General features: G+C 40.2%; 1 protein-coding gene across 1 annotated transcript in view; it reads left to right on the plus strand.

Moving 5' to 3' along the window:
* Positions 1–246: 246 nt before the first annotated feature.
* The window catches only part of SPIDR (scaffold protein involved in DNA repair), a 191,544-nt gene continuing 168,749 nt past the window's right edge, over positions 247–23,041 (plus strand). The window contains exons 1-5 of the mRNA XM_062488813.1: positions 247–261; positions 5,170–5,325; positions 6,192–6,270; positions 7,737–7,922; positions 10,629–10,786. Coding sequence (XP_062344797.1) covers positions 247–261; positions 5,170–5,325; positions 6,192–6,270; positions 7,737–7,922; positions 10,629–10,786 — 594 coding nt within the window. The remainder of the gene's footprint in view (positions 262–5,169; positions 5,326–6,191; positions 6,271–7,736; positions 7,923–10,628; positions 10,787–23,041) is intronic.

The following is a 23,041-nucleotide window of genomic DNA, read 5'->3' on the forward strand; positions in this document are numbered from 1 at the left end:
CACCGGGAACTCTCCGGCGAGGATCAGATCCGCTCCCGCGCCCCCCGGGAAACCGGCCCGCCCCCGGCGCGCGCGCGCCGCGCGCCCCTCCCCGCCCCGTACGTCACCCGCGCGCCGCCCAATCAGGAGCCGCGGCTCCGGCGGCGCCAAAGCTGCAAAGGGCGGGCGCGGGCCAGGGGTTCCCTCGGCCCCGCCCCCGGTGCTCCCCTGCCACGTGACCGGGGACGCGGCGCCGCGCCGGGGGCGATGCCCGGCGGGAAGGTACCGGCGGCGGCGGGACGGGAGGAGAAGGGGCTCGGCCGGGCCGGGGATTGCTGCCCCGGGGAATGCCGCCCCGGCCCCCCGTAGGGCCGAGCCGTGGCGCTGCCCGCGCTCCTCGCGGCGGCCTTGCCGTTCGCCCCGGCTGCCGGCCAGCCTCGCCTCCCGGCCCCGCTGCGAAGGGCGCGGGGGCGGCTGGTGGTGGCGGTGGCAGAGGCAGAGCTGCAGCCGCGCTGTGCCCTCGCTGCCCTTTCATATCCGGCTCCAAGGCGATCCTTGTGTTGGGAAGCCGCCACGCTGGAGCGCGGGGCGGGACCACGGGCCCTTCCCCGCGTTCCTGGTGGTGTGCGCGGTTGCGCAACACTGACGGTGAAATCCATCGTGGCGCGGCTGCTCCGAGCGGAGCGCGGAGCTCGGCCGCTTGCATGGCAGTCGGGGGAGTAGTGCAGGGAGAGTAGAACTTGAGAGGAAAAGAGAATTGTGGGAGGTGGCCGGGATTGATGCTGTTTTGAGCAGCTTCGCTGCCCTGTCTAGGGGCGGAGGGAGGAGGAGCGCCCCGTGCTTTTTCTCTCTTCCTTTCCTATGGTAATTTGCTTGCTGCGGTGGATGTTCCTCGCAGAAGGGCAATTAGGATGTGCTGGCTCTGATTAGCTGCGCTTAGGCTAATATTGAGGTACTGCTGAAAGAGGGACTACAAGTGTTGTTGGATATATGGAGCTGACAAATGACAGATCTGGTTCCTAAAGAATTTTGTCTATACTGGTGTGCATGTTCAACCGCTTTTTAAATATAAGTACATTTACAATAAATTTTAATGGAAGAAAATATCAACGGCAAGCTTAGAAATAACTATGCTTCACACAAATTTACCTGTGATGTTGACACTATACCTGTTTTCTTCTGAAAGGTTTTAAGTTATTGGCTAGTGAAAAGATGCACGCGTAGCTGAAACAAGATTTAACCAACTCTTGTTGCAATGTTATAACAGCCTGTGATAATAGTAACTCCTTGTGCTGACAAAGATGATGTTCCTTGATGAATGAAAACTTATACTCGTCAAGGGAAAATAGAGCAGTCCTCCCCACTTGCTGACTATTAAATTAGCTGATTAAAAACCCATGCCAACTTGAGATGTAACAAAAATGTGTGATGCTGTTATTGTATCCTAAACATTTTGATAACTTAATTTGTGTAAGCTTTTCTAAAATACTTCTGCTTTAACTGCTTTCATAGATTGCAGGTTTCTCTCTAACAATTTGGCACTAGTTGTTAATGCAAAGTATACTTCAATAATATTCTTATTCTACGAGAGTTGGGATTTTTTTTCAATGTAATTCAATATAATAATTTATACTCTTGCTTAAAAGAGGCTGCATACATTAAAAATCCTGACATTCAAATGGTAATCTTATATATGTCAGTGTAAGTCATTGAGAATAGTCTTTCATTTAGTATAATAAAAATCATGAGCACAAAAAATATTTTGAAAGAGTGATTTAAAATTTTTGGTCTCACACATCAATAACAATGGAAAAATTATTTTAAGATTTTAATTTCATTTTAATATTTCTTTACCATGAGAGTAGAAGGAGGTATGGTATGGCAGGTTATCATTGCTGTCATTGCTTGTTGTACAGTATAGATTTTTTTTCAATGAATGATTGCGACTTGGTGAGGACCTTTTTAGGGATGTTCTTGTAAATCATCTTTGGAAAATATGTATACTGATTTTCTCATAGGAGCAAAAAATTCATCTTTGCTGGAAAGAAAATGCAAACCATAATGTTAAGTCTGCAACCTTTATTTGAATACTCACTTGGGAGTTTAAAATGCAAGGATGTTTTCATATTAAATTAGAACTTTACTTTGCATCTAGGCACTAACAGTAGCTACACTTGTAGGAGCTCAGTATCACGATTACAGCATTTTGCTGAAAATGAGGTACCTGTTGTCAAATTTGGTTTTGTACTACCTTGAAATTGGACTTTTGAAGGCAAACACAAGCTAAAGGCAGCAGAGAAAATAACATTATAAGGAACTTACTTCCTAGGAATAAATATTTATAATTAAGCTAATCTGAAGGTTGTGTTGTTCCCAAAGAAATGCAGCAACAGCTGTGAGTTCCTTTAATCTTGACTCACAAGGTTAGTAATCTTTGAATTTTAAATAAAAATGGGCCACATAAAAAATAGCTTCTTTAATTTATTGAAGGACTGCATGAAGTGTCTAGAAACAAGGTATTGGAATTTTAAAAAAATCACTGAAGCTCAGAAGAGCTAGAGCATGTAGACATGCCGTACATCTCAAAATCAAGATTTATTACGGAACAGAGTCAGATTCATCGTTGCAGTGTCTGCAGAGAGTCTGGCAAATGCCAAGTGTTTGGAAAGAAGCAGGTGAAGAGAAGACTCCAGTTGTGTCTGGTTTGTCATGAAAACACCTGCCCTGAGACAGCTCTGTAGTGCTGCTTGAAAACCTGAGCAGCCCTGCCTTTAGTCTGGCTAAGGAAGTGCAGGGTTAAATAAAACTCCTGCTGTTAAGTCATTATGAAAAGTCTTTTTTCCTGTCACACCCTTGACTGTCTAGTACTCTGAATTTCAGTTGTTTAAAAGCCACTTCCAGTGCAACTTTACATTGCACTCTAAATAAAAGTGTAACTATCTAAGCACAAACACAGCTATTTGTTCTACTCAGTCTTCTTTTTTAACCTTGTTGCCTGTAGGCATATCCTTCCTATTTGCACCCTAGCCCTTCTTACTAGTGAGAGGGAGTTACATGTTTATCCTGCTGATTTTTGTATGGTATTCCCTTCCCAAATTGTGACAGTTGTGCAGCGGTGGCTGTGTCTCAGCCGCCTGCTTCTTATGTCACATTCTTTCTTTCCTCCATTGGTATTGCAGAGCACAGAGACATTGAGGTTTGCTGTCAGGAAATGTAATGATTTTAAGAATAATATGGGTGAGAGACTTAACAGAGAGTAACTCCCTTGTTCTATATTTATTAAACTTGCTAACAATAGAAGTATATTGCAAAGCCTGTTTCACGCAACACTTCATGCTTGCAATGATGTGCATTTCTTTTTTCACTTACTTGCAACCATTTCTGCTTTTAATTGACCATCAGAAGTGATGTCCTGTAAACCTGCTTGTAAGCTGTGGTGCCACTGTTGGCACAGACATGTGCTCCTCAAAACTGGAGTGTCCCATTAAAGAAACAAGCTTAGGTAAATTGTATTTGATACTGTAAGTCTTTGTCTGCAAAAGGTACCTCACAATATTTTCTAGAAGCTACAAAACAAGGCATATAGCAAGACTCCCAGCACTGACAGACTAAGGTTAAAAACCATCAGAAGCACTTGACAGAGAACAGCCCAATGCAGAGGTTCCTGTCCAAGCACTCTGAAAATTGAGGCTTGGGCCAGCGTCTTCACTGGGCGGGAAGCAGTATTTAAATTCTTTGTGTCGTAATGTTAACCTTTCTTTTTAAACTGCTTTAGTCTCCTTACCTGACATCATGTCCTTAACCAAAGTGCTGTTGATTCCGGATTTAATATCATGTCAGATTCAAGATTGTATCTGTGGGAGTAGTTATGGGGACAGTTTGACTTTTGTGATAATGAGTAGGTGCTTTGAGGTGTAAATACCCCTGGCAGTTTTAGAAGATGCTCTTAGCAGGGTCAGTTATCATCAGTGGAAATTGCAAAGTGCGTTTGTTTTGCTCTGTCTGCTTACTATGCAGAACAGGACTGTGTGGCTGGAGGGGTGAAGTAAGATGCTGCTCACTATGTTTTTGGAAACTGCTTCTTTCATTCTGAAGGGCACTGAAAAAACCCTGTGGAAAAAAGATATGCATTGCCATTTACAAAATGGACAAAAAGTGACAAATGCTTGTGCTCTTAGGAACATGGTGTCTGTGCAGGAGTTGGGTTTCTGTGATGCTTGTGGGTCCCTTCCAACTCAGAATATTTATTCTATTATTCTACTTTCTGTTTTTTTTTTTTGTTGTGCATATGCTTGACATGTATGTTACAGTCCTGATTGACCAGCCTGGCAGAAAATATATGTGCTGATTAACTTAACTTTGGAGTAATAATTATTTATAAGTAGGACCTGTAGTTGCTTGAGAGAAGGTATATCAGAAGAAGACAGACTCAGATAATACAGTCAGCATTTTCTAAGATGAGTTTCAGTAGCACAGTAAGATAAGATGTTTATCGTGCTCAAGTTTAATTTCTGTGTGTGAATTGGTGTTGAATCTATGAGATAGCTTTGAATGTGATAACAGGCAATTCTCTCATCTTCAGCTATTTTCAGATGTTACAATCTCTTGCATGAAATTAGTCCTGGATGCTAATCAGCATCCTGTTTCATGGTTATCTAATAATGACGTTGGCATCCCATGTAAGGGGAAGGCAACAGTTTTGGTGGGGAAATGGTTGTGAAAATAAGCATAACTCTTACAGCTGAAAGAGTCTGAGGTAGGTTTTTTGGTTGATTGGTTATTTTTCATGATGAACTGTGTAGTGATGCCTAGTGCGACCTCCTGCATAAAGAAAATTAAAGCAGATTATATATAACTTTGAAGGCATAATTTAGTTAAAGTGTATTTTACTGAGCTGTTCCTGCTTTTTCAGCTTCGCTAAGCAGCTATCAAGTACTATGAGATGTAACTTAGACCAACAGAAAGTGTACTTATCAAAAATTTAATTTATCCCTGACATTGGTGGTGGTGGTGTTATTATTTAGTGCTGCATAAAACATACTTGACACTTTTTTATTTTCCTGAAAATTAAAAATTATTAAATTAAAATTATTTAGAAAATACTATGGACAATCTAGAGTAAGTAAATTTAACTTGAAATTGATTATGTCTATGCAGTGATTTTAATGGGTTTGTTTTTCCTTTCTCTAGCGGAAGAGACTTTGGAATGCAGAAAGCACACCATTCCCAGATGAGACACCGCTACGTCTGAAAAAATCCAATGTCAGGACCTCAGTGTCTGCTACTTCGATTTCCAATGCTTGGCTTAGGTGTGGAGATGGTTTTCAGAGCACTTCAGTGCTGGAGGTAAAATGCTGCCTTAGTGGTGTAACAAAGAGATGCAGACTGACAGTGAATTTCCATGCATGAATGAATAATAAGATGTTGCCTTTTCTTTTGGTGTTGTTTTCAAACTAACTGTATATTGTTGCAACTGTCAAAATAGACAGAAAATGGAAAGCACAGTTACATAAGGACATTGTCTTAACTTGTTAGTGTAAATTGCTGGTCATATATTACTAAGTTGTGTTGTGGATAGCACTTACCACTTAGAAAATTTCAGTAACACACTGGAAGATGCAAAAGTAATTTGACATTTGGGATGGAATGCTACATTTCCCAAAAAATGTGGTACAAAAATGCTATAGTTTGCATCTGAAGATTTTTTGCTAGACCTAAGTAATGTGTTTGCAATAGTGAATTAAGTGAAGAAAATCCTACTTAAGCAGCCAGCTCTGAATGAAGAGTATTTTGTGTTTACCCAAGCTGCTTCTGGTACTGAGCAGTCAGTGTTGTCTATCTTGTGGGATATAGAAAATCAGAGACAGGGTAACCAAGTAATTGTTTCTGTAGGACACATGCTTTATCAAGAATGTTGTTACTGCCCACTTTTGACATTTAAGGGCTGAATATACTGGCTCCTGATCTTCTCAAGGTCACGTGTGATTTCTGTCATCGTCACAGAAAGTTTGTATTTTCCAAATCTACGAGAATTCAGATTTTGTTACTGTTCTTCTGCTTTAATACCTTGTTATATTACAGTCTTGAGAAGATTTTAAAATTAATTTGAAATTGTTCTTCTGAGCTTTGGTGAGTGAGTAACAACACCTTTGAATATATTGATACATGTTTAAATGTCTTAGTGATTAAATCTCTGTCTCTTTTTAATACAGTCCCAGAGATCTTCTAATAAGAAATCCAGGATTAAGAAACGTCTTGGGCCACTGTTAACAGCTGCTGAGAGTGCATCTAGTATGTTTTGATTATTTCATGTTAACATTGTCAGAATATTGTTAGTTTATTTTGTCCTGTATTGGGGTAGAAGTTGGCTCAAAATGCTGGTTACTTTCTTCTTCTGTTACTGTAATTAGAAGCTAATTTTGATAAAACACACAGTCTCTTGCTGTTGTAGTGGGGGTCATCTATTCACCTGTAGTGCCAGAAATTTATTCTGCGAGGCTGCAGGCACTCAGCTATTGCTTTTGAAAAGGTGAAAGAATTACCACTAATGCTCTATATGGTGTGTATTATAGCAAGGATGGGATATTTAAATCCTGCACATTTTTTATTAGGAAGGAATGAAAAATAGCCCTTAGCTGTATAGATGGAAAGTGAAATTATTCTGTCTTCTAGACAGATAAGTAGGCATGAGTGAGCACATATTTTGTAAATATGGGCAATAGAAAAACAGACTTTTGTCAACTCCTGCTTTTTTTAGTCTTCTCTATTGCCCCCAAGTTGTCTAATATTGCCATTAAAAAAAAAAAAAGAACTCTAGGCAGAAGAAAGAGGAGGACTTATTCTTTCTAGTTCTTTCCTTTTTTTGAGCCCGGAGGAAGGAAAGAAAGAGGGGTAGTATTTTTCAATCTGCTTTTCTGCTTGCTGCAGGAGCTGTACTGCTTCTGTTGGATGTAAGTAGGTGACCTACTGGGCACTTTTTTACCTTTTGAGGTTCTAGCTTTTCTAGATTTCTAAGAAGAACCTCTGTATTGCAGGAGGCGATGTGGTTGTGTTTTTCTCTTCTGGGCCCTTCTGCCTAATTCCAAACCCCCAGAGATTGTCTAAATTCCCATTTACTTGCAACATTGTAATAGTGGTAGGAAGTGGAAAATTCTGCCTTCTGAATTCTGTATGCTCTGTGCTAAGCATGAAGCTTTTTCTCCTTGCTTTTATGATTAAAAATTATGCAGCAAGGTATTTTGAATTAAAATGTCTGACTTCAAAACCACACTGGGTTTTTTTTGCAACACCTGAGGAGTTACATTTTTTCCTCTTGAGAAAACTGAAGAGTAATCTCTACTGATGGAATACCTGTATTCCTTTGTTACTTGCTGGATAAAGTCAGAGAGCTCCCAAACCCAGAATTCTAAGGACAGTCTTTCTTTAAACCACTCAGCATTTTATAAGGGTACATGCGTGGGAGTGGAGGATTGTTAGGACTGCATGTAGGGGGACTAAATGTCAGACAGTCATGACTTGTCCTCACTTTGCTGAAGGACACAGTGCTAGCATTTATTGTGGAGGTCTAAACTGAAAATAATGCATGTATGAATAAGAAATACATGTGAGTTAATGGTTCAGTATTAATCTCTGATGACTAGTAGCCAAATTTATAATTTTGCTGATTAAAGTTAGTACAGTTTAATTCTTAATACTTTTAAATTTAACAAAACTGCATTTCTGTAACAGTCTAACACTTTACAATACTTTTTCATAAGGAGCTGTTGCTGCTGAAAGCTCTAAGGAAGCTGAGGACATAATATGGACCTCTAGTGGCAGTGATTTTTCAGACAATGAAAATAAAACATTGATTCCAAGGTTGCACAACAAAAACAGTGATGCTTCCAAAACAGAGGAATTGCCTAGCAGACATGATTTATTGTTAGAGGACAAAAGTAGTGAAGGTAAGTTCAAATGCAAGATTTAACAAGAAACCTTCCATCAATTTCAGGTGCTGTAATGGAAATATTCTGGGGTCATTCTGACAGAACGACATTATTCATTCCTCTTTGGTTTGATCAAGTGGAAGTTTGTTTTTTGGGTTTTTTTTTTTCATAAATTTCATCTGAGTATAGACTAAGCTCTTAGTATAGATTATGTACAAAAACTTTAAAACTTGGAGTAAAGGGATACAGTTGTTTGTATCTATTGACTAGATATGGAAGACTATGCAGCTGCAGAATCTCATCTTCTGTGCCATGCATTTTCATTTTGGAGCATGGTCTTCCTTGCTTCCCCTGTTAGCTGCCCTATCTGAACAGCCATGAGTTTAGTTCTTAGAACTTCCTTTCTATTTCATGGACCAAGAAATGACAGAAGGGAGAGAAATTGATTCAAAAGTGCAGCTGAAGACAGAAATCTTTGCTTGAATGCTCTGTTATAAAAGTGTTAACTGGGATAATGTATAATTGCATTAGAGCTTGTTAGGAAGCCTTTTACAATGTGAAAATAGGTTAGGTTAACTTCATAATACTTCAGCTAGTTCTGAAATATTACAGTTAGACTGGATCCTGGATGTCTGGCAAAGCATTCAAATACTGCTGTGAGCTGAGCAAATTGATTGATTGATGACATTTTGTTTTGTGTCTGACACTGGTTAAATACACTCCTTAGGTTTCAAACAAAAATGCAAAATTTTCTGTCTTTCATCCATATTTTTACCATCTCTATAACACTGTCATTGACATATCTGATGGTTATCTTTTGTAATTCCTAGTAATTTTCTTCTTTTTGAAAAGGAAGGACTGTTCATATTCTAAACTGCAATCTGTTGCTGAGCAGGAATTTTTCTAACCTACCATTAATATAATTCACTTCTTCCCTGCAAGTATATCCTGCAGGCTTTAATCTTCCTTTTTTTTTTAAGAGACAATACACAATATTTTTATACTTGTAAGATAGCAAAATTTCGTTTCTCTGTGTAATTGAAGAAACCCTGATGTGCTATGTATGTGCTTGAAGGTTACTGAGAAAATCCAATAATTGTCATGTTTCTCTTCTAAACCCAAAAATACCTTGAAAGCAATGGGGAGTAAAAGAACTGTAATTTCCATGGTTTTTGAAGTAACCATCATATACACTAATTTTAGCATTGTACCCAGTGTGCCTGTGTGTGTGTGCATATATAGGTACAGTTGTAGGTGTGGTGACAGTAGGGAAAAAGGATTTTTTTTAAAGAGACGTTCCCTTTCACGTGAACTTCATTTTGAGTGTCAATATTTCAGTGTGACGGGATAAAATAGCCTTGTACTTTATCAAGGAATTTATACTGTTGTCACAAGTTGCATGCATCTTGTCACACAGCTTCAAGAAAAACCTCTTTGTGCTGCCTGGTTGCTGATGTCTGTGTTTAAAATTTCTGATGAAGCTTCCTTGCAGTCAGAAACATAAATGGATTTGTGTGTGTAAAAGGAGGCAGCACCATAGCTGTGTGTTTGTCTGGATGACTTCAGAGTTGGAAAGATCAATGTACAAACTAGTAATTTAGATTACAGTAGCACTGCCATACAGAAGGTACTGCCACAGTTCTGTGGATGTGTACAGATGCCTGGAGCATTGTGCAGGTGCCTTCTTTTCTCTGTTGCCTTTCCCCTGCACATGAAGTATTCCAGTGTTAGAAATATGGCATTTACTAAAGCAACCTCCCCAAAAGCTTTTATCCCTTTTCCTTTGAACATGCTTATTTATGCAAAATGCATTGAAATTATCTCTCTTAGGACCTTGTGGCATTTGGACCTAAAGGATTGTGAGGATGCTACTGCACCTCAGGTTTCCAAGCCCATCACTGGATCCTTAGAGTTACAAATGGGCTTTTGGAGTTGCATTAAATACCACATGGTCCTGAGGATGGTGGAAAAAAAGTTCTGCGTTTGTTTGCATCTCTTTATTTATTGCCATTGCATTGTGGGTTTGTTTGGGGCTTTTTTATTTGTCGTTTTTTTCCCACCTTTTCTTATTCCTGTTTCTATTAATTTGTCCTCAACAAATCTCTCTTTGATGTGCTTAGGGATTTGATTTGCAGACCTGTATATTTTGGCATGGTGTTCTAGGAGGTGACCATTTCAACTACCTTTTTTGTTCCTCTTTGAGTGTTGCCACTAATAGCAGATGTTAGTTAACGCTGTTTAAGGCATTTGCTTAGAACAGTTAATTCTGAACAGGTATGCATGGAAAATCCAATGCAGCTGGGCAAAAAAGCCCCCTAACTAAACTATGGAAAAATTAATAATAGCTAAACTGAAAAGAACACCCTATCTACCTGTGCAGTTAAATGTACTGCCTCTTTGCAGACAGTACTTTGAAATCTCTTTTTTGTATGTATGTCATTTTTATCCTTCCTCACAGAACATTTTCGGCTAGTAGGAGTAAGCTTTTGAGGCATAAAATACTTAACATATTATATATAATATATATTATACATGTAATATATATTACATATATCCATACCATATATATATATATGGTATGGATATATATATCAACTGAACATAGGTAAAACATAATGTTGCAGTTCTTCCTCCAGGTTCAGGATAGCTGTAGTATTACTCTGACTTTGTGCTTATAATAGATGGTGATTAAGGAAAACTCTTTTTACCAATATTCTATTTTAGATGAATTGAAGCTCATTGACTGGGAGAAGGATACTGATTCCACCGATCAGTGTGATGAGTCAGAAAAAGAGGACAGCGCGCTAGAGATATCAGACTCGGACTCTTGCACGAATACTAATTCTCTGCCTGTCAAAGAGGACAATGATGAGCTTTGTAAGGTGAGAAACTGAGTTTCAGAAGAAAAGCTGCTGCTTTAATTATGGAATATATTCATATTTGTTGGCATTTGAATTGGGGCAATGTGAGGATTTTGCTTACCTTATCTTTTCAGAATGAGTTCTGGGCACATGAATTTCAAGGCATTTTCTTTGACTGCCAAACCTCAAAACAAAGCAGTGCCCCTCACACAGAGCTCGGTAGTGAGGTCGCTGAATCACAGGATGACTGAGGTGGGAAGGCAACTCTGGAGAGTGCCTTGTCAAACCACTCTATTCACATCTGGCCAGCTGAAGCTGGCTGTTCAGGGCTGTGTGGGGCTGTGTTTTGAGTATTTCCAACAGCAGAGACTCCACAACTTCTCTGGGCAACCTGTGCCAGTGCTTGGTCACCCTGGCAGTAAAGCAGCTTATTCTTATATTAAAGTTGAATTTCTTGTATTTCATTGTGTATGCAAAAAGTGCTCGGTTGGGTGGGTTTCTCACCAGAGATGATCATCTGGACTCTCTACAGTCCCAGGCTGCTTGTGACAAGCTGGTGCCCAAATTTCCTGTAGTGTGGTTGGGTGAGAGACCATTTCTTATTTCACTTTAGTACTTTGAGACTGTGACTATCTAAAAATCCAGGTATTGGGAATAGCGCATGATGAGATAAAGGAGTACATTCAGGACTCCCTTTTCAGTGATGAGGATTGCAGAACTCCAGAAAGGGAAAGCAGTTAGAACTGAATCTTTCCAGCTAAGATATGGCAGCTACTTTTTTTTTTTTCTGCAGAAAATACAAGTTTATTTCTAAAGAAGCATTCTGATACGGATCTTTTATTTCGTATGTTACAGTGAACTGACCTGTGTGAAAAGACTTGAGATGTGACGGTACCCTGGGCCAAAGTAACATTTGGAATGGGCTGCACAGGGTCTCACTGTCCCTGGAGGTGTTCAGGCAAAGACTGGAGGTGGTGCTTAGTGCCGTGTTCCAGTTGTGGTGGTGGTGCTTGTTCGGAGGTGTTTGTTCAGATGATCTCTTTTCCAGCCTTGCCGACTCTTGTGATTTACCCTGTCTCCGGCGCTGGTGCCTCAGCAGGGAGCCCCGGCCGGCCGCGCTCCGGGCCGCACTGTGGCCGAGAGGCCCCAGCCGGGCCGGGCTGTGACCCCCGAGGAGCGGAGCAGCCGGGGGCAAGGGGCAGCGCTGGCCTGGGAGCCGGGAGGCATCGGCCGGAGGAGGTGCGGGTGTGGGAGCGCCGGGAGCAGCCGGGGATCCGTGCTGGAGCTGCCCGGCAGAGGGCACCGCAGGCCCGGCAACCTCGGCCGGCCGGCGCCACGGGCAAGGCTGTTAGCAAAGTGGATTAAAGCCTTATTGAAACTGGTTTATATACGGATTCTGTGTTAAAGTGCTCGTGAGTGAGTGTGCCAGGGAGTCCTGCTCACACAGGAGGGAGAGAAGCCTCCAGTTTCCCAGGAGGCGGCCCCGTGGCAGGGTACTGCTGCCTTGCTGGGGCGGTGGCTCTGTCCACGGCCCTCACCACAAGAAGGACATTGAGGGGCTGGAGCGAGTCCAGGGAAGGGCACTGGAGCTGGGGAAGGGTCTGGAGCACGAGTGTGATGAGGAACAGCTGAGGGAGCAGGGGGTGTTTAGTCTGAAGAACAGGAGGCTCAGGGGAGACCTTACTGCACTTTACAACCTAGTGAAAGGAGGCTGCAGCCAGGGGGAGTCAGACTTCTCTGAGGGGACAAAAGAAATTAGCCTCAAGCTGTGCCAGGGGAGGCTCAGGTTGGACATCAGGAAGAATTTATTCACAGAAAGAGTGATCAGACATTGGAAGGGGCTGCCCAGGAAGGTTGTGGAGTCACCATCCAAAACTGGATGTGGTACTTAGTGCCATGGTCTAGTTGAACATGTTTGGATTCTGTGATTCTATGAGACAGCGGGTCTGGCTGTGGCAACATGTATTATCTGGCATTCCTGTGGGTGTCAGTCCCACTCTAGCATCTGTAGCTCAGAGTTCGGCAAGGGTTAGTCAAGTGTTTTTTCAAGTTTTGAAGAACTTGTTTTATATAGCTCAAGTCCTGGGCTGCTGCATCAGAAGAGGCTGCATGGTCTGCATAAAGCCGTGAAAACAGAATTGAGATTTATGCAAGTGGTAAAGTTGTCTTGTTTTTATTGCACCAGCATGACTTATCCCAGTGTACATGGAAAGTTGGATAAATGTTATGAGACACATGCATTTTAGTAAATGATGCTCATGAGAGGTTTTTTGGGATGCAGCCATACTGTAATAAAAAGTTTTTAAATCTAACCAGAATAGTTATGCTAGTACAAAAGTTGTGGGTGCACTGGGAAACTGAGGTTGTCCCTACAGATTTCCTCTTCCCTCATCCCAGCTGGAGTCCCACACTGTGGGAATTTAGCTGGGTGGTCAACCTCACCAGAAAACTTTCTTCTGGGAATTCAGTGTATGCAGGAGAATAAATCCCCAGTGGTTACTCTGCCTGCTGCAGTCTTTGTTTTGCTTTACTTGGGATACGCTGTTTTCCAAGGAAAAAAGTGCTAGAAAAATACTGCAGGCAAGCTGAGAGGTTTCCAAAAGAGAATAGGAAAGCACTATGCGCTATAGGAGGTCATTTGCTGTATGAGTATTCTTTAAAAAGGCCTGTTAATTTTGTGGCCTAGTTCATGGTGAGGGAAGGGGGAAAAAAGCCAAATGTTGATGTATCATCATTTTTGTGGTGTTTACTAAATATCTAGAATCTAATGGAGTGTGCGGATAATCAAAAGACCATGAAATTTATTTTATGCTACTTCAGAATATGCCAGATACCATGAGGTTCTGGAGGTTTAGGATTTCTGCCAAAATATCTTCATGGTAGTCTTTTTTCTTGGTAGGAGTGTATTAGGTTTCTACTGGGAAATCTCTTCCCGTTGCTCCCTTATATACTAATATGTCTAATTTAAAAATTACTTCTATTCGGTGATAATTAACTGCATAGGAAAGCTTCACATGTTGTTTTGGTTGGAAGATAAGACTCTTGCTTATCTGCAGGCTGTAAAGCTGCAGTCACGACTCAGTTTATGTTCCAGTTCCCTGTGCTGTGTCTTTCCTATCAACTATCCACTTCTGATGTGTAAAGCTGCTTGATAAAGGATAATGAGGAAGACAAGTTGAAGCTGGCCTTGTGGTAGCAGCTAATTTTTGTCTTCAGAATTTTTGAAGGAAGCATGTGCAAGATATGACCGGACCATACTTGACTTTCCTTTAGCTATTTTTAGGGGATGAGAGAGTTGTTTTATGTTAACTTCCATTTGACCTAAAAGTGGTTGAATTTTTGTTTAAGAAGATGCAGAAAAAGGATCTGACAAGGTGATTCCAGATGGTTCTATTCTTACAGTTCCTTGACTTGCAGTTACCAATGGTGGATACCTAGGGGAACTTTTTTCTTGGAGAACTAAACTAAAGATTAGCCATTAATGTTAGTTTTTTACCATATACGTTTTTCAAAAGAGAACCATGTAATCACTTGAGAATAGAAAACTTCCATATTTTTATGTGCTGGTAGTGACTACTTTTTGCCAAACTTTTGTAAAGACTTTTTGTCATGTGAACTCAAGTTCCCTATTTTGTAAGAACTGCTTATCTATTATTTTTTTTAAACTTTTAAGTATTTAAATGCTAGGAATTAAATGAAAACGTGCTCCTATAGGTAAATTCCTCTCTCCTTCCATATTACCTCTGAAACTGGGAACTTTCTCTGGACCTGTACACTGAGTGGCATCATGTTCCCTACTTGAACCCTTCCTCAAAACATTTAATCCCTTAAAGTAGGTCAGCATCTGTATTGAATAGATATAGTTTTGGTATCTTGCAAGAGTATGGTCTTTTCTTTGTGCCCTCTCTGGTAAGTCCACTTTATCAGTTTCTGATGGGTAGCCAGATTTGCTTGCTTTACATGGGGAGCAAGTGAGGTTTGTTCCAGAATGGTGTGAGGAGTTAGTCTTATGTATTTGCTATGTAGCATGGATAAAGTTTAACTGGTTACAGCAGATCCTCTTTATTGCACAGCGCACTACTCACACAGTAGACACTTGTCTGCTGATCTTCTGATTTGGGTGAAAATTCATCAGAAAGTCACATGGTTAAGAGCTTGTTCCCTTTGAATCTTATAACCATAGCATGGTTTGGCTTGGAAGGAAAATTAAAGATCATCCAGTTCCAAACCTCTGACATGGGCATCACCTTTCAGTAGACCAGGTTGCTCAAAGCTCCATCCAACCTGGCCTTGAACACTTCCAAAGGTGATACATCCACAACTTCACTAGGCAGCTTTCTCCAGTGTCTCATCACCCTCAGAGTAAAGATTTTCTCCCTAATATCTAATCTAAAGGTGCCCTGATTCAATTTAAAGCCATTCCCCCTTGCTCTGTTGCTACAAGACCCTGTAAGAAGTCCCTCTCCAGCTCTCTCATAGGCACTTGGTAGGGACTGGAATATATAGGGAGTGCTAATATCCACACGCTGTTATGTTGAATGAAGACAGACAACTGAAAAGGAGATTTGCCATGTATTATGTGTTTCAAAACTCTTTAATAAATCCCTACCACATTCTCAGCTCTGTTGTGCTGCAGTCTGTGTGTCCTGACAGTGATACTGAATAATATGATACTGAATAATGTGCAAAAATTATTTTAATGTTGTGCAAAAAGTTTATTTCGGGGTTTTCCCTGGGCGAAGAACACATTATTTTAGAACTCCTTCCTGCATGGATATATGCAGGTCCATGTCTATTACCTGAGGCCTTCTGATCTTTCAAATTAAGGTTTATTCAGTTGTTCAGTCTGTGGAATTATTGCTGTCTTAACCTGGCTGTTACAAACAAGCCCTCAAAACAAATTCTGTCCTTCTGTGGCATTGCACAGAGGGGCATTCAACATACTTAATGAAATTCTGAAGAGGTCACTTAAAAGATGAGCAGGCCAAGATTTACTGTTATCTCTGAACTTGCTTTTGTGTCCTGGCTTTCTTGATCCATTACAATGGTAATTATAACTAACATTGGCTTGGTAATTAAAATTGAGTCTGGAACTACTGTTGTGTAACAGAATTTAAAACAGGTTATCTCAAGGCAGGGAATCATTATTATGGCAAATGGAATTTGTGTCATCCTGTCAGACTGATGACTTACCATGGATAAAGGGTGATGATAGGACCGTGTTATTACAAGTACTTAGTTTTGTCAGTTCAGTACTGAAGGAAGTATATCAGAATAGATATAAAATATCCACAAACTTACAATTTTTTCTAGATTTGTAATTTGTGGAATAATTCAGATTAAAAACTATTTTCAGATTTTTCCAGTTCAACCTACACAAGACAGTCTCAGACACAAGGTCAGACAAAGTTGCTTAGGGCTTTATCTAGTTGGATCCTGGAAAGTTTGAAGGATAAAGACAGCATAACCTGCCTGGGCAGCATCCTTCTCCCTTCCCTGTCCCTCTCCTCCTTGTCTTTGCAAAAACAGGAACTTTACTTTTCTGAGTAGAACTGGGATCTTCAGCTGGGCCTTTTAGGCAAGACTTGTAGGTCAGCAGATTGCAAGTCAGTAGTGGTACAGAAACAGACACCTTTAGCATTCATACCTGCAAGGTGAAAGGATTTATACCTGAATGACCAGAAAAACTGAACCTGTGCACCAGCTGCTTTCTACTGCATCCCGGCTGCAGGGATGTCTCTGCATCTTCTGATACAGGAATCAAGCCTTGAAGCTTTTTTCTGTAGTCGCAGACAATATTTTCCCCTCCCAACTTTCTGTTTCCATGATTTGGTCAGATTATCAGAATAGGAAATGGGATGTTTCTGGGTATGCTGTAGCTCTATGTTATAACTAACTTTTTATTTAGTCTGTAGTTAAACAATGACCCCATTACATTTAAAGCAGGACCGATGACACTAGTTTAGCTAATACCTAAGTGGCTCAGATATTCCTTGTTTTGATGGTTTAAATTATCTTGGGACTATTTTTCTTTATAATTCTGGGACACAGGTCCAAATGTCAGTGTGGCTGAACCGGTTCCTTATCTTCCTCAAGGACACAGTTCTATGTGTGTCTTGATACACATTATGTGTATTTTTGGTGGTGTAAAAATGCCTGAAGTCCATGATGCCCATTTTGAAGGAAGCATTTTTGATCACAGTTTTCATACATACAGGTGCTTTTGTAGGTGATCCACAATGTCACTGAGGCAGCTGTCTTCTTTGTGCCTAGTTTGTGAAATTCATTAACTAAGTTCAGCAGAGACTTCTGTGTACCACATTCTGGGTGTATGAAATCTGATGGATCACAGCACCTATGATAGTGACATAAACAGAGTTTAGACCTTGCTGCCTTGAGCTGTCATCCCTGGAGTGTATTTTTATGTTGTTTGAAGCATCAGGCTGTTTGTGAATGCTAATCCAACCCCTCTGCTTTGTTTAACTTAAGGCTTCAGCTGAGCCCCATATTTTTTCTTACACAGCTCTGGAGAGCAACGACTTTAAGTGCAGCTGACAGCATTGCTGTCTTGGCATCCATGTATTGAATGCCCCTCTCTTTGTGGTCTTCCCACATCCTCCCCAAGTCTGCCTGGTGTTTTAAACAAGATTCAAGGGTCTGTGTTAGCTTTCCTGCAGCTGCATGCCACGCAAGGCATCTGCATTTCCTCAGGTCAGGCACCTCTCTGGAGCATGGCTCTTGACAGCACCACAGAGGATCTTCTGGAGTAACAGGGAGAAACAAAGCAGTATGTCTGCCCTGTCAGGGCCCTGACCTCCATCTAAAGAGGTGAAGCAAAGAAAGAGGCTCTTGTCTGTCTCCTGTTGGTAGCTTGTCTGGTTCTGCAGCAGAAGAGGCTACAGGGATGAGCAGACCATGCACTGCTGAGAGTGCAGTGCTCTCCTCTGAAAGGAGAGAGGAGGTAAAGCCAGAGGAATTAACAATATTAATAGAAAGTTAAAGGCTTTTGTCTTGTTGGTTTACTCACCTCTGATGAGGCTTTCTTTTGTTTGCTCTTATGGCTAATTTGCTAATAGTTTTGCTCTCCACAAAGGGTCATGAGCGTAATGAGAAAGCTGTTGAGTTTTGATTTGTCTGACTTTATCTTCCAAACTGTCTCAGGAGTATTCAGGATAAATTGGAGGAGAGATTGATTTGAATTTGTTGGAAATTCTTTTTGAAGAAATGGTGGGATACATAGGACCCGTCTTAATTTCTTTCTTATAAATGTGCTTTCTAAATACTGTACTTCTGGAAGGAGACCTGAACAGAGTAGATTGCCTAATAGCTTGAATTTCTAAAAAGCCTTTGGTTCAGTCTTTCTTGTGGGTTGTCATGGTCCTTTAAAAATAATTTTATGATCTTTTAATGGCTGGTTCTGCCACCCATTTTGTTAGTTCATTGTGTCAGGAGAGGGACCTAATTTATTGGGGAAAGTAAAATTCTCTTTTACTACCAAGGATGTTTGTTGCAACCAGTTGTGGGGGAAAAAAAAAGGCATTATATGTAATTTCAAGGTTCCTAGGGCAGTTGCAGCTTCCATCTTTTCACAAGTGAATCTTACTGGTATTGAGGTTTGTGGTAGCAGTATAAGAAAGGCATGTATATCTCTGTCTCAAAAAAATGCATGTGTAATACTGCCTATAAAATGGCTTTTAAATGATAATAAGCCACCTAAATGTATAAGGTCATCCAACTCCTGGTAGAACCAGTAAAGCATAAAGTGTACCTAAATCATCCAACTATCCTTGTATTTAGGCTTTTTCTTCTAATGTGTTCCTTGTCAATTTTCACCAAAACATAAAAGTTTCTTTTGTATTAAGGGTTAGTGTATTGCAGCTCTTTGTAGAATCTACTGCATTGTGAAGATACGGAAGTAAATTTAGAATATCTTGGAAAACACAGGAAGACAAAAGTTTAGAAAGAATTCTAAACTAACCCCAGGGTTATTAAAAACCCCTGAGGTTTTTGCAGTGTGTTTCTCTTTAATGGATGAAGCTCCTTCCATACCTATATTTGGAAGAAGGCAGTTATGTGGGGTTCTGTTTTGTGGTTGATTTGGGGTTTGTTTTTTTTTTTTTTTTAAGTCATGGCACTGTATCTCGCTTGTAAAGAATGCAGTTTGATGATAAGGTATGGGGAGCAGGACTTCTGTTCCTGGTTCCCATTGCAGTGTGGAAGTGTGTTGGATAGAGGAGAGGAATAAAGAGGGGCAGAACAAATGGAATAAAACTGAAAATATGTAAAACAGAACTTGAGAAATCTGGAGGTATGGAATGTTGTTGGGTGAGGGGTTGACTTTCTGGGGAACAGTAAGAAGGGACTGGGATGGTATGAAAATGTAATGCCTCTCATATCCAGTTTGTCAGGGTCTGTGTCATGTTCTGTGATAAGCAGTTTCTATACAAACGTCTGAATCATCTGTAGATGACAATTCAGATTTACAGTTATTTTGTTATCAGGACACTCATGTTCTAGACTAACAACCCTGGTGACTGATTAACCCTTTCTGTGGAGACAGTCTCTAACTCCATAACTGTAATATGTTAAAGTATGTTAAAGAGGATTTTGCCTGCTCTGTAGGAATCTGTTAGCACATTCTTGTGTGTAGGCCAGCTGCTCTATCCCTTTTTATCCCCTTTAGGATAACATTATTTGCCTTCAGAGAGGGGCAACAGCCTTGACTACCTGCTGGTTTTATCTTTGTCCTCAATCTCTCTGGAAATATGCTATGAAATAGTTACTTCATAGGATATCTTTCCCAGTACACACAACTTCAGCTGAACTTTGTTATTCCAACTTCTTGGACACATGGAGAAGTTGTTGCACATGGCCGTTGATTCACTGCTCAGTCCCAGCATAGTGGCATTCTTTTTGACTCAGTCCCAGTCATTCTCCTCCCACTCTGTCTCCTCACCACAGTCACTATTTCATTGTCTTGTCTCCGTTCACCTTCACCTGGCCATTGTTTGGTGTCAGTTCGTTGGTTCTGTCTTGCCTAATACATTTTAGTCCTGTGCCACCAAGTACCCTCATCTGGTTGCAACTCTTTAGAAACACTGATTGCGGCAAACTTGTTGCTGTTTTGCAGACACCTTAACCCTTTCCTGTGCATGGGAAAGAGAACATCAAATCTAGGTGAGAAAACCAGACTAGAAATGTCTGTTTGTGAAGGCAGGCACGATGGGCAGAGCAGCTCAATACTGACCTAAATAGTTGTGTATGAGAAGGGTTGAGGTTTGTTCTGGGTTTTAAACACTCTGAAGGGCTACTAAAAACACCACAACTTGAAGAATCCGGTAAGCTCGCACGCAAACTGTGCTTGTGGATAGTAGTTTTGGTCTTTCAATTCATAAGGAAAAAGGTGCAGTGGAACTTGAAAAGCTTTTTATGGCAAGTTGGTAGGAGCAAAAAGTTCTAGAGAATAGAAATCTTCAACCTCATAAAGAGATTGGCATGGAGAGGGCATGAAAGAAGCCCATGCCTCATAAATAGATAAGAAGTAAACCAAATGACTGAGTACTGTCTTGTGCTAGGAGGCATCTTGTGCTAGGAGGCATCAAGTGAAACTAGCAGGTTGAGTCAACATTAAAATCTCACCATATGAGCTGCTGAACTCCTTTTCACAGAATGACACAGATACTGAAAGATTACATGGGTTCAAGACTAACTGGACAAACTCAAAGAAGACAAATCTGTTAAGAATTAAATGGAAAGATCTTGCCTCTAGTTGTAGCCACAAACTGGAATCAGGAAGATTCTTCTGTGGCAGCACTGTTGCATGCTTGTCCTGTTTTAAACTCTTCCCTAAACATCTGATATTAATCATAGTTGGAGACAAAAGTAAGGGGTTAGAATGATCCTTGGTAGACTCCCCTACAGCTATTCCCATGTTTGTGTGCTGTGGGCTTTTCAGCGTGTATGAATTTTGTCCTTTTTACCATCACCACCCTCGGTGCTTCCTTAGCAGAGCAATTGAGATGTCACATACCAAAAGACAATGTTGCAAAGAGTCTCCCTTGGTCGGTGCAGTGGATACCCTTTGTAGCTGTAGTTCTCTACCACCTGCTGCTCTGCGTGGCTTCTGCAGGGTGTTCTTTCACGTAGCCTAGTTTATGCTTACCTCATGTTTTTAATAAAGCTTTCTGTACAGACTGAGGGAAGGAGAGGAGCTTTTGAGACAGCATAGATTTTGTAGAGGGTGATGGCTCTAGCCAGACTTGTCTAGAGAAAAGTTTAGCTTCCCTGGAGTAAGATTCACAAACTTAAGTTTCTTTGATTTGCTTGTTTAGGTGTGGGAGAAGTGCAAAGGTGAGTCTGGACATTTTTATGTTTTGTTTTGTTGTTTTTTTTTTCAATTTTAATCTTTAATTTTTATTACTAATTGAAAAAGCACTGTGTTGGGGTTTTTTTTAAGTATAAGCATCTGTCGAAGTACATTGAAGCATCATGAAAGTAAAAAAAAAAATTGGTTTTGCCAAGTTGTGAATCTGGTATGTTCCAATAATAATGTGATTTGTCTGGAATATGAAGCACTTCAGTATCTTTTAGAATGGGAAAACAGTATAACTACCTGTATAAAAAGAATCAATAAATACCCCAATCTAATAATGCATTATCTGTCTAAAGGCAGAATGTGAAAAAAGACCTTTTATTTGTGACAGATAAAGCATCATGTTGCCTTTTGGCAAGTTCTTTGCAGACTTGCACAGAGAAAATAATTAATATTATGGACAGTAATGTAACAGTTTTACATAGCTGCTTGTAAAAACAGATTATGTAGCTGTATACCAGGACACTTTACTTTTGACTTACTTGTTCCTCCTTTACAGAACTCAACAGATTAATCCTTATAATGAGAGATATTTGTGGTGTGTTGGAAGGATGTAAGAGTTTTTGTATGGTTTTTGCTTACTGGTTTCAAAAGGAAGGGACAAAGCATCTCTTTGGACTGAGAAACTGTCATCAGCCTCAGTCTGTAGTAATTGGAGGAGAAGAAGAAGAGAAAGATATATTTTCTCCTGAAGAATTTATGGGTAGAATGGTGGATTAAAAAACATCAGGTTAAGTAGACTTCTTGAAGGGTACAAATTTAGGATGAGGAAATAAAATAGGACATAATTGCCCTTCTCATGGCTAAAAGGCAATGAACTGGACAATAGATAAGACTGTCAGTTTGAACAACAACAAAACCAATGTTTGTACATTAAACAAGTCTGAAACAAATGTCAGGAGGGTGACTAGTCCCCTCTACTTTGTAACCTTTATATGCACTTGAGCCTCATTTTCCTATGCAAACAGTAGAGCTAGGTTTGTTCCTTACATTATTTTTGACTTGTGGTTTACTTATTTGCAATTTAAAGATTGTGATGCTTTTCTCATCTGAAAAAGCATTTCATTGTTAAGAGCTTTGCACTAACCACAGCAATTGTGGAGGAAAATGGTAGTGAAGAGGGCATCAGAACAGGGTAGAGAATTCTTTTCTTTAATTTTTATTTTGGCTTTACAGTTTTAGGTAAATGATATCCACACATATTGATGGCTTTTCAAATCTAATGAACTCAGTGGAAAAATCTATGGCAAAATCTCTGGTTTGGTTTATTCAGTGTTTAAAATAAAAAAAGAAAGAAAACCTGAATGTGTCACTCTTGTTGATAGTGAAGATGCTGAGTTGATTCATCACTTTAACAACTCTAACTTAAAAATATTTAATGTATCTCCTTAATAGATTATCCTTGTGGATGCTGAGTATAAATTTTTATACTATCATACTTCATTTTGTTGAGCGGTAAGGGGAAGAAATCATAATCTGGGAAATAATGGAAAGTAAACAATGGAAATATAATGGAAAGGAAAACTAGGATATGATTTTATATAGGATTGGAAGGCAACATAATTTCTATGCCACACTTCTGTGGTACAAATCACTTTTTGAAAGCAAGAATGACAGTAAGATTTGAGGGGGAAGAGTTGCACTGTGTTACTATAAAGCACCCAACATAATTTTTTGTTTTGTGTATAACTTTGCAGTTACTTAGACCATTTCTGCACTTCTAATGCAAAAGTTGCTTGTGACTTCAAAAATGTGTTTGTGGAGGAGCAAAACTTTTTACATCCTCTGTGTGTGAGTTGCAGGGTTTTCAAATACTAGTTAGCTGTTAATTGCCATCAATTAATTTCTAAGTATTTTAGAAAGTGGTGGTAGAAGATTTCTCTCTGCCTTGCATGCTCCAGATG

This window comes from Cinclus cinclus, chromosome 1 (assembly GCF_963662255.1).
Source record: "Cinclus cinclus chromosome 1, bCinCin1.1, whole genome shotgun sequence".
Lineage (NCBI taxonomy): Eukaryota > Metazoa > Chordata > Aves > Passeriformes > Cinclidae > Cinclus > Cinclus cinclus.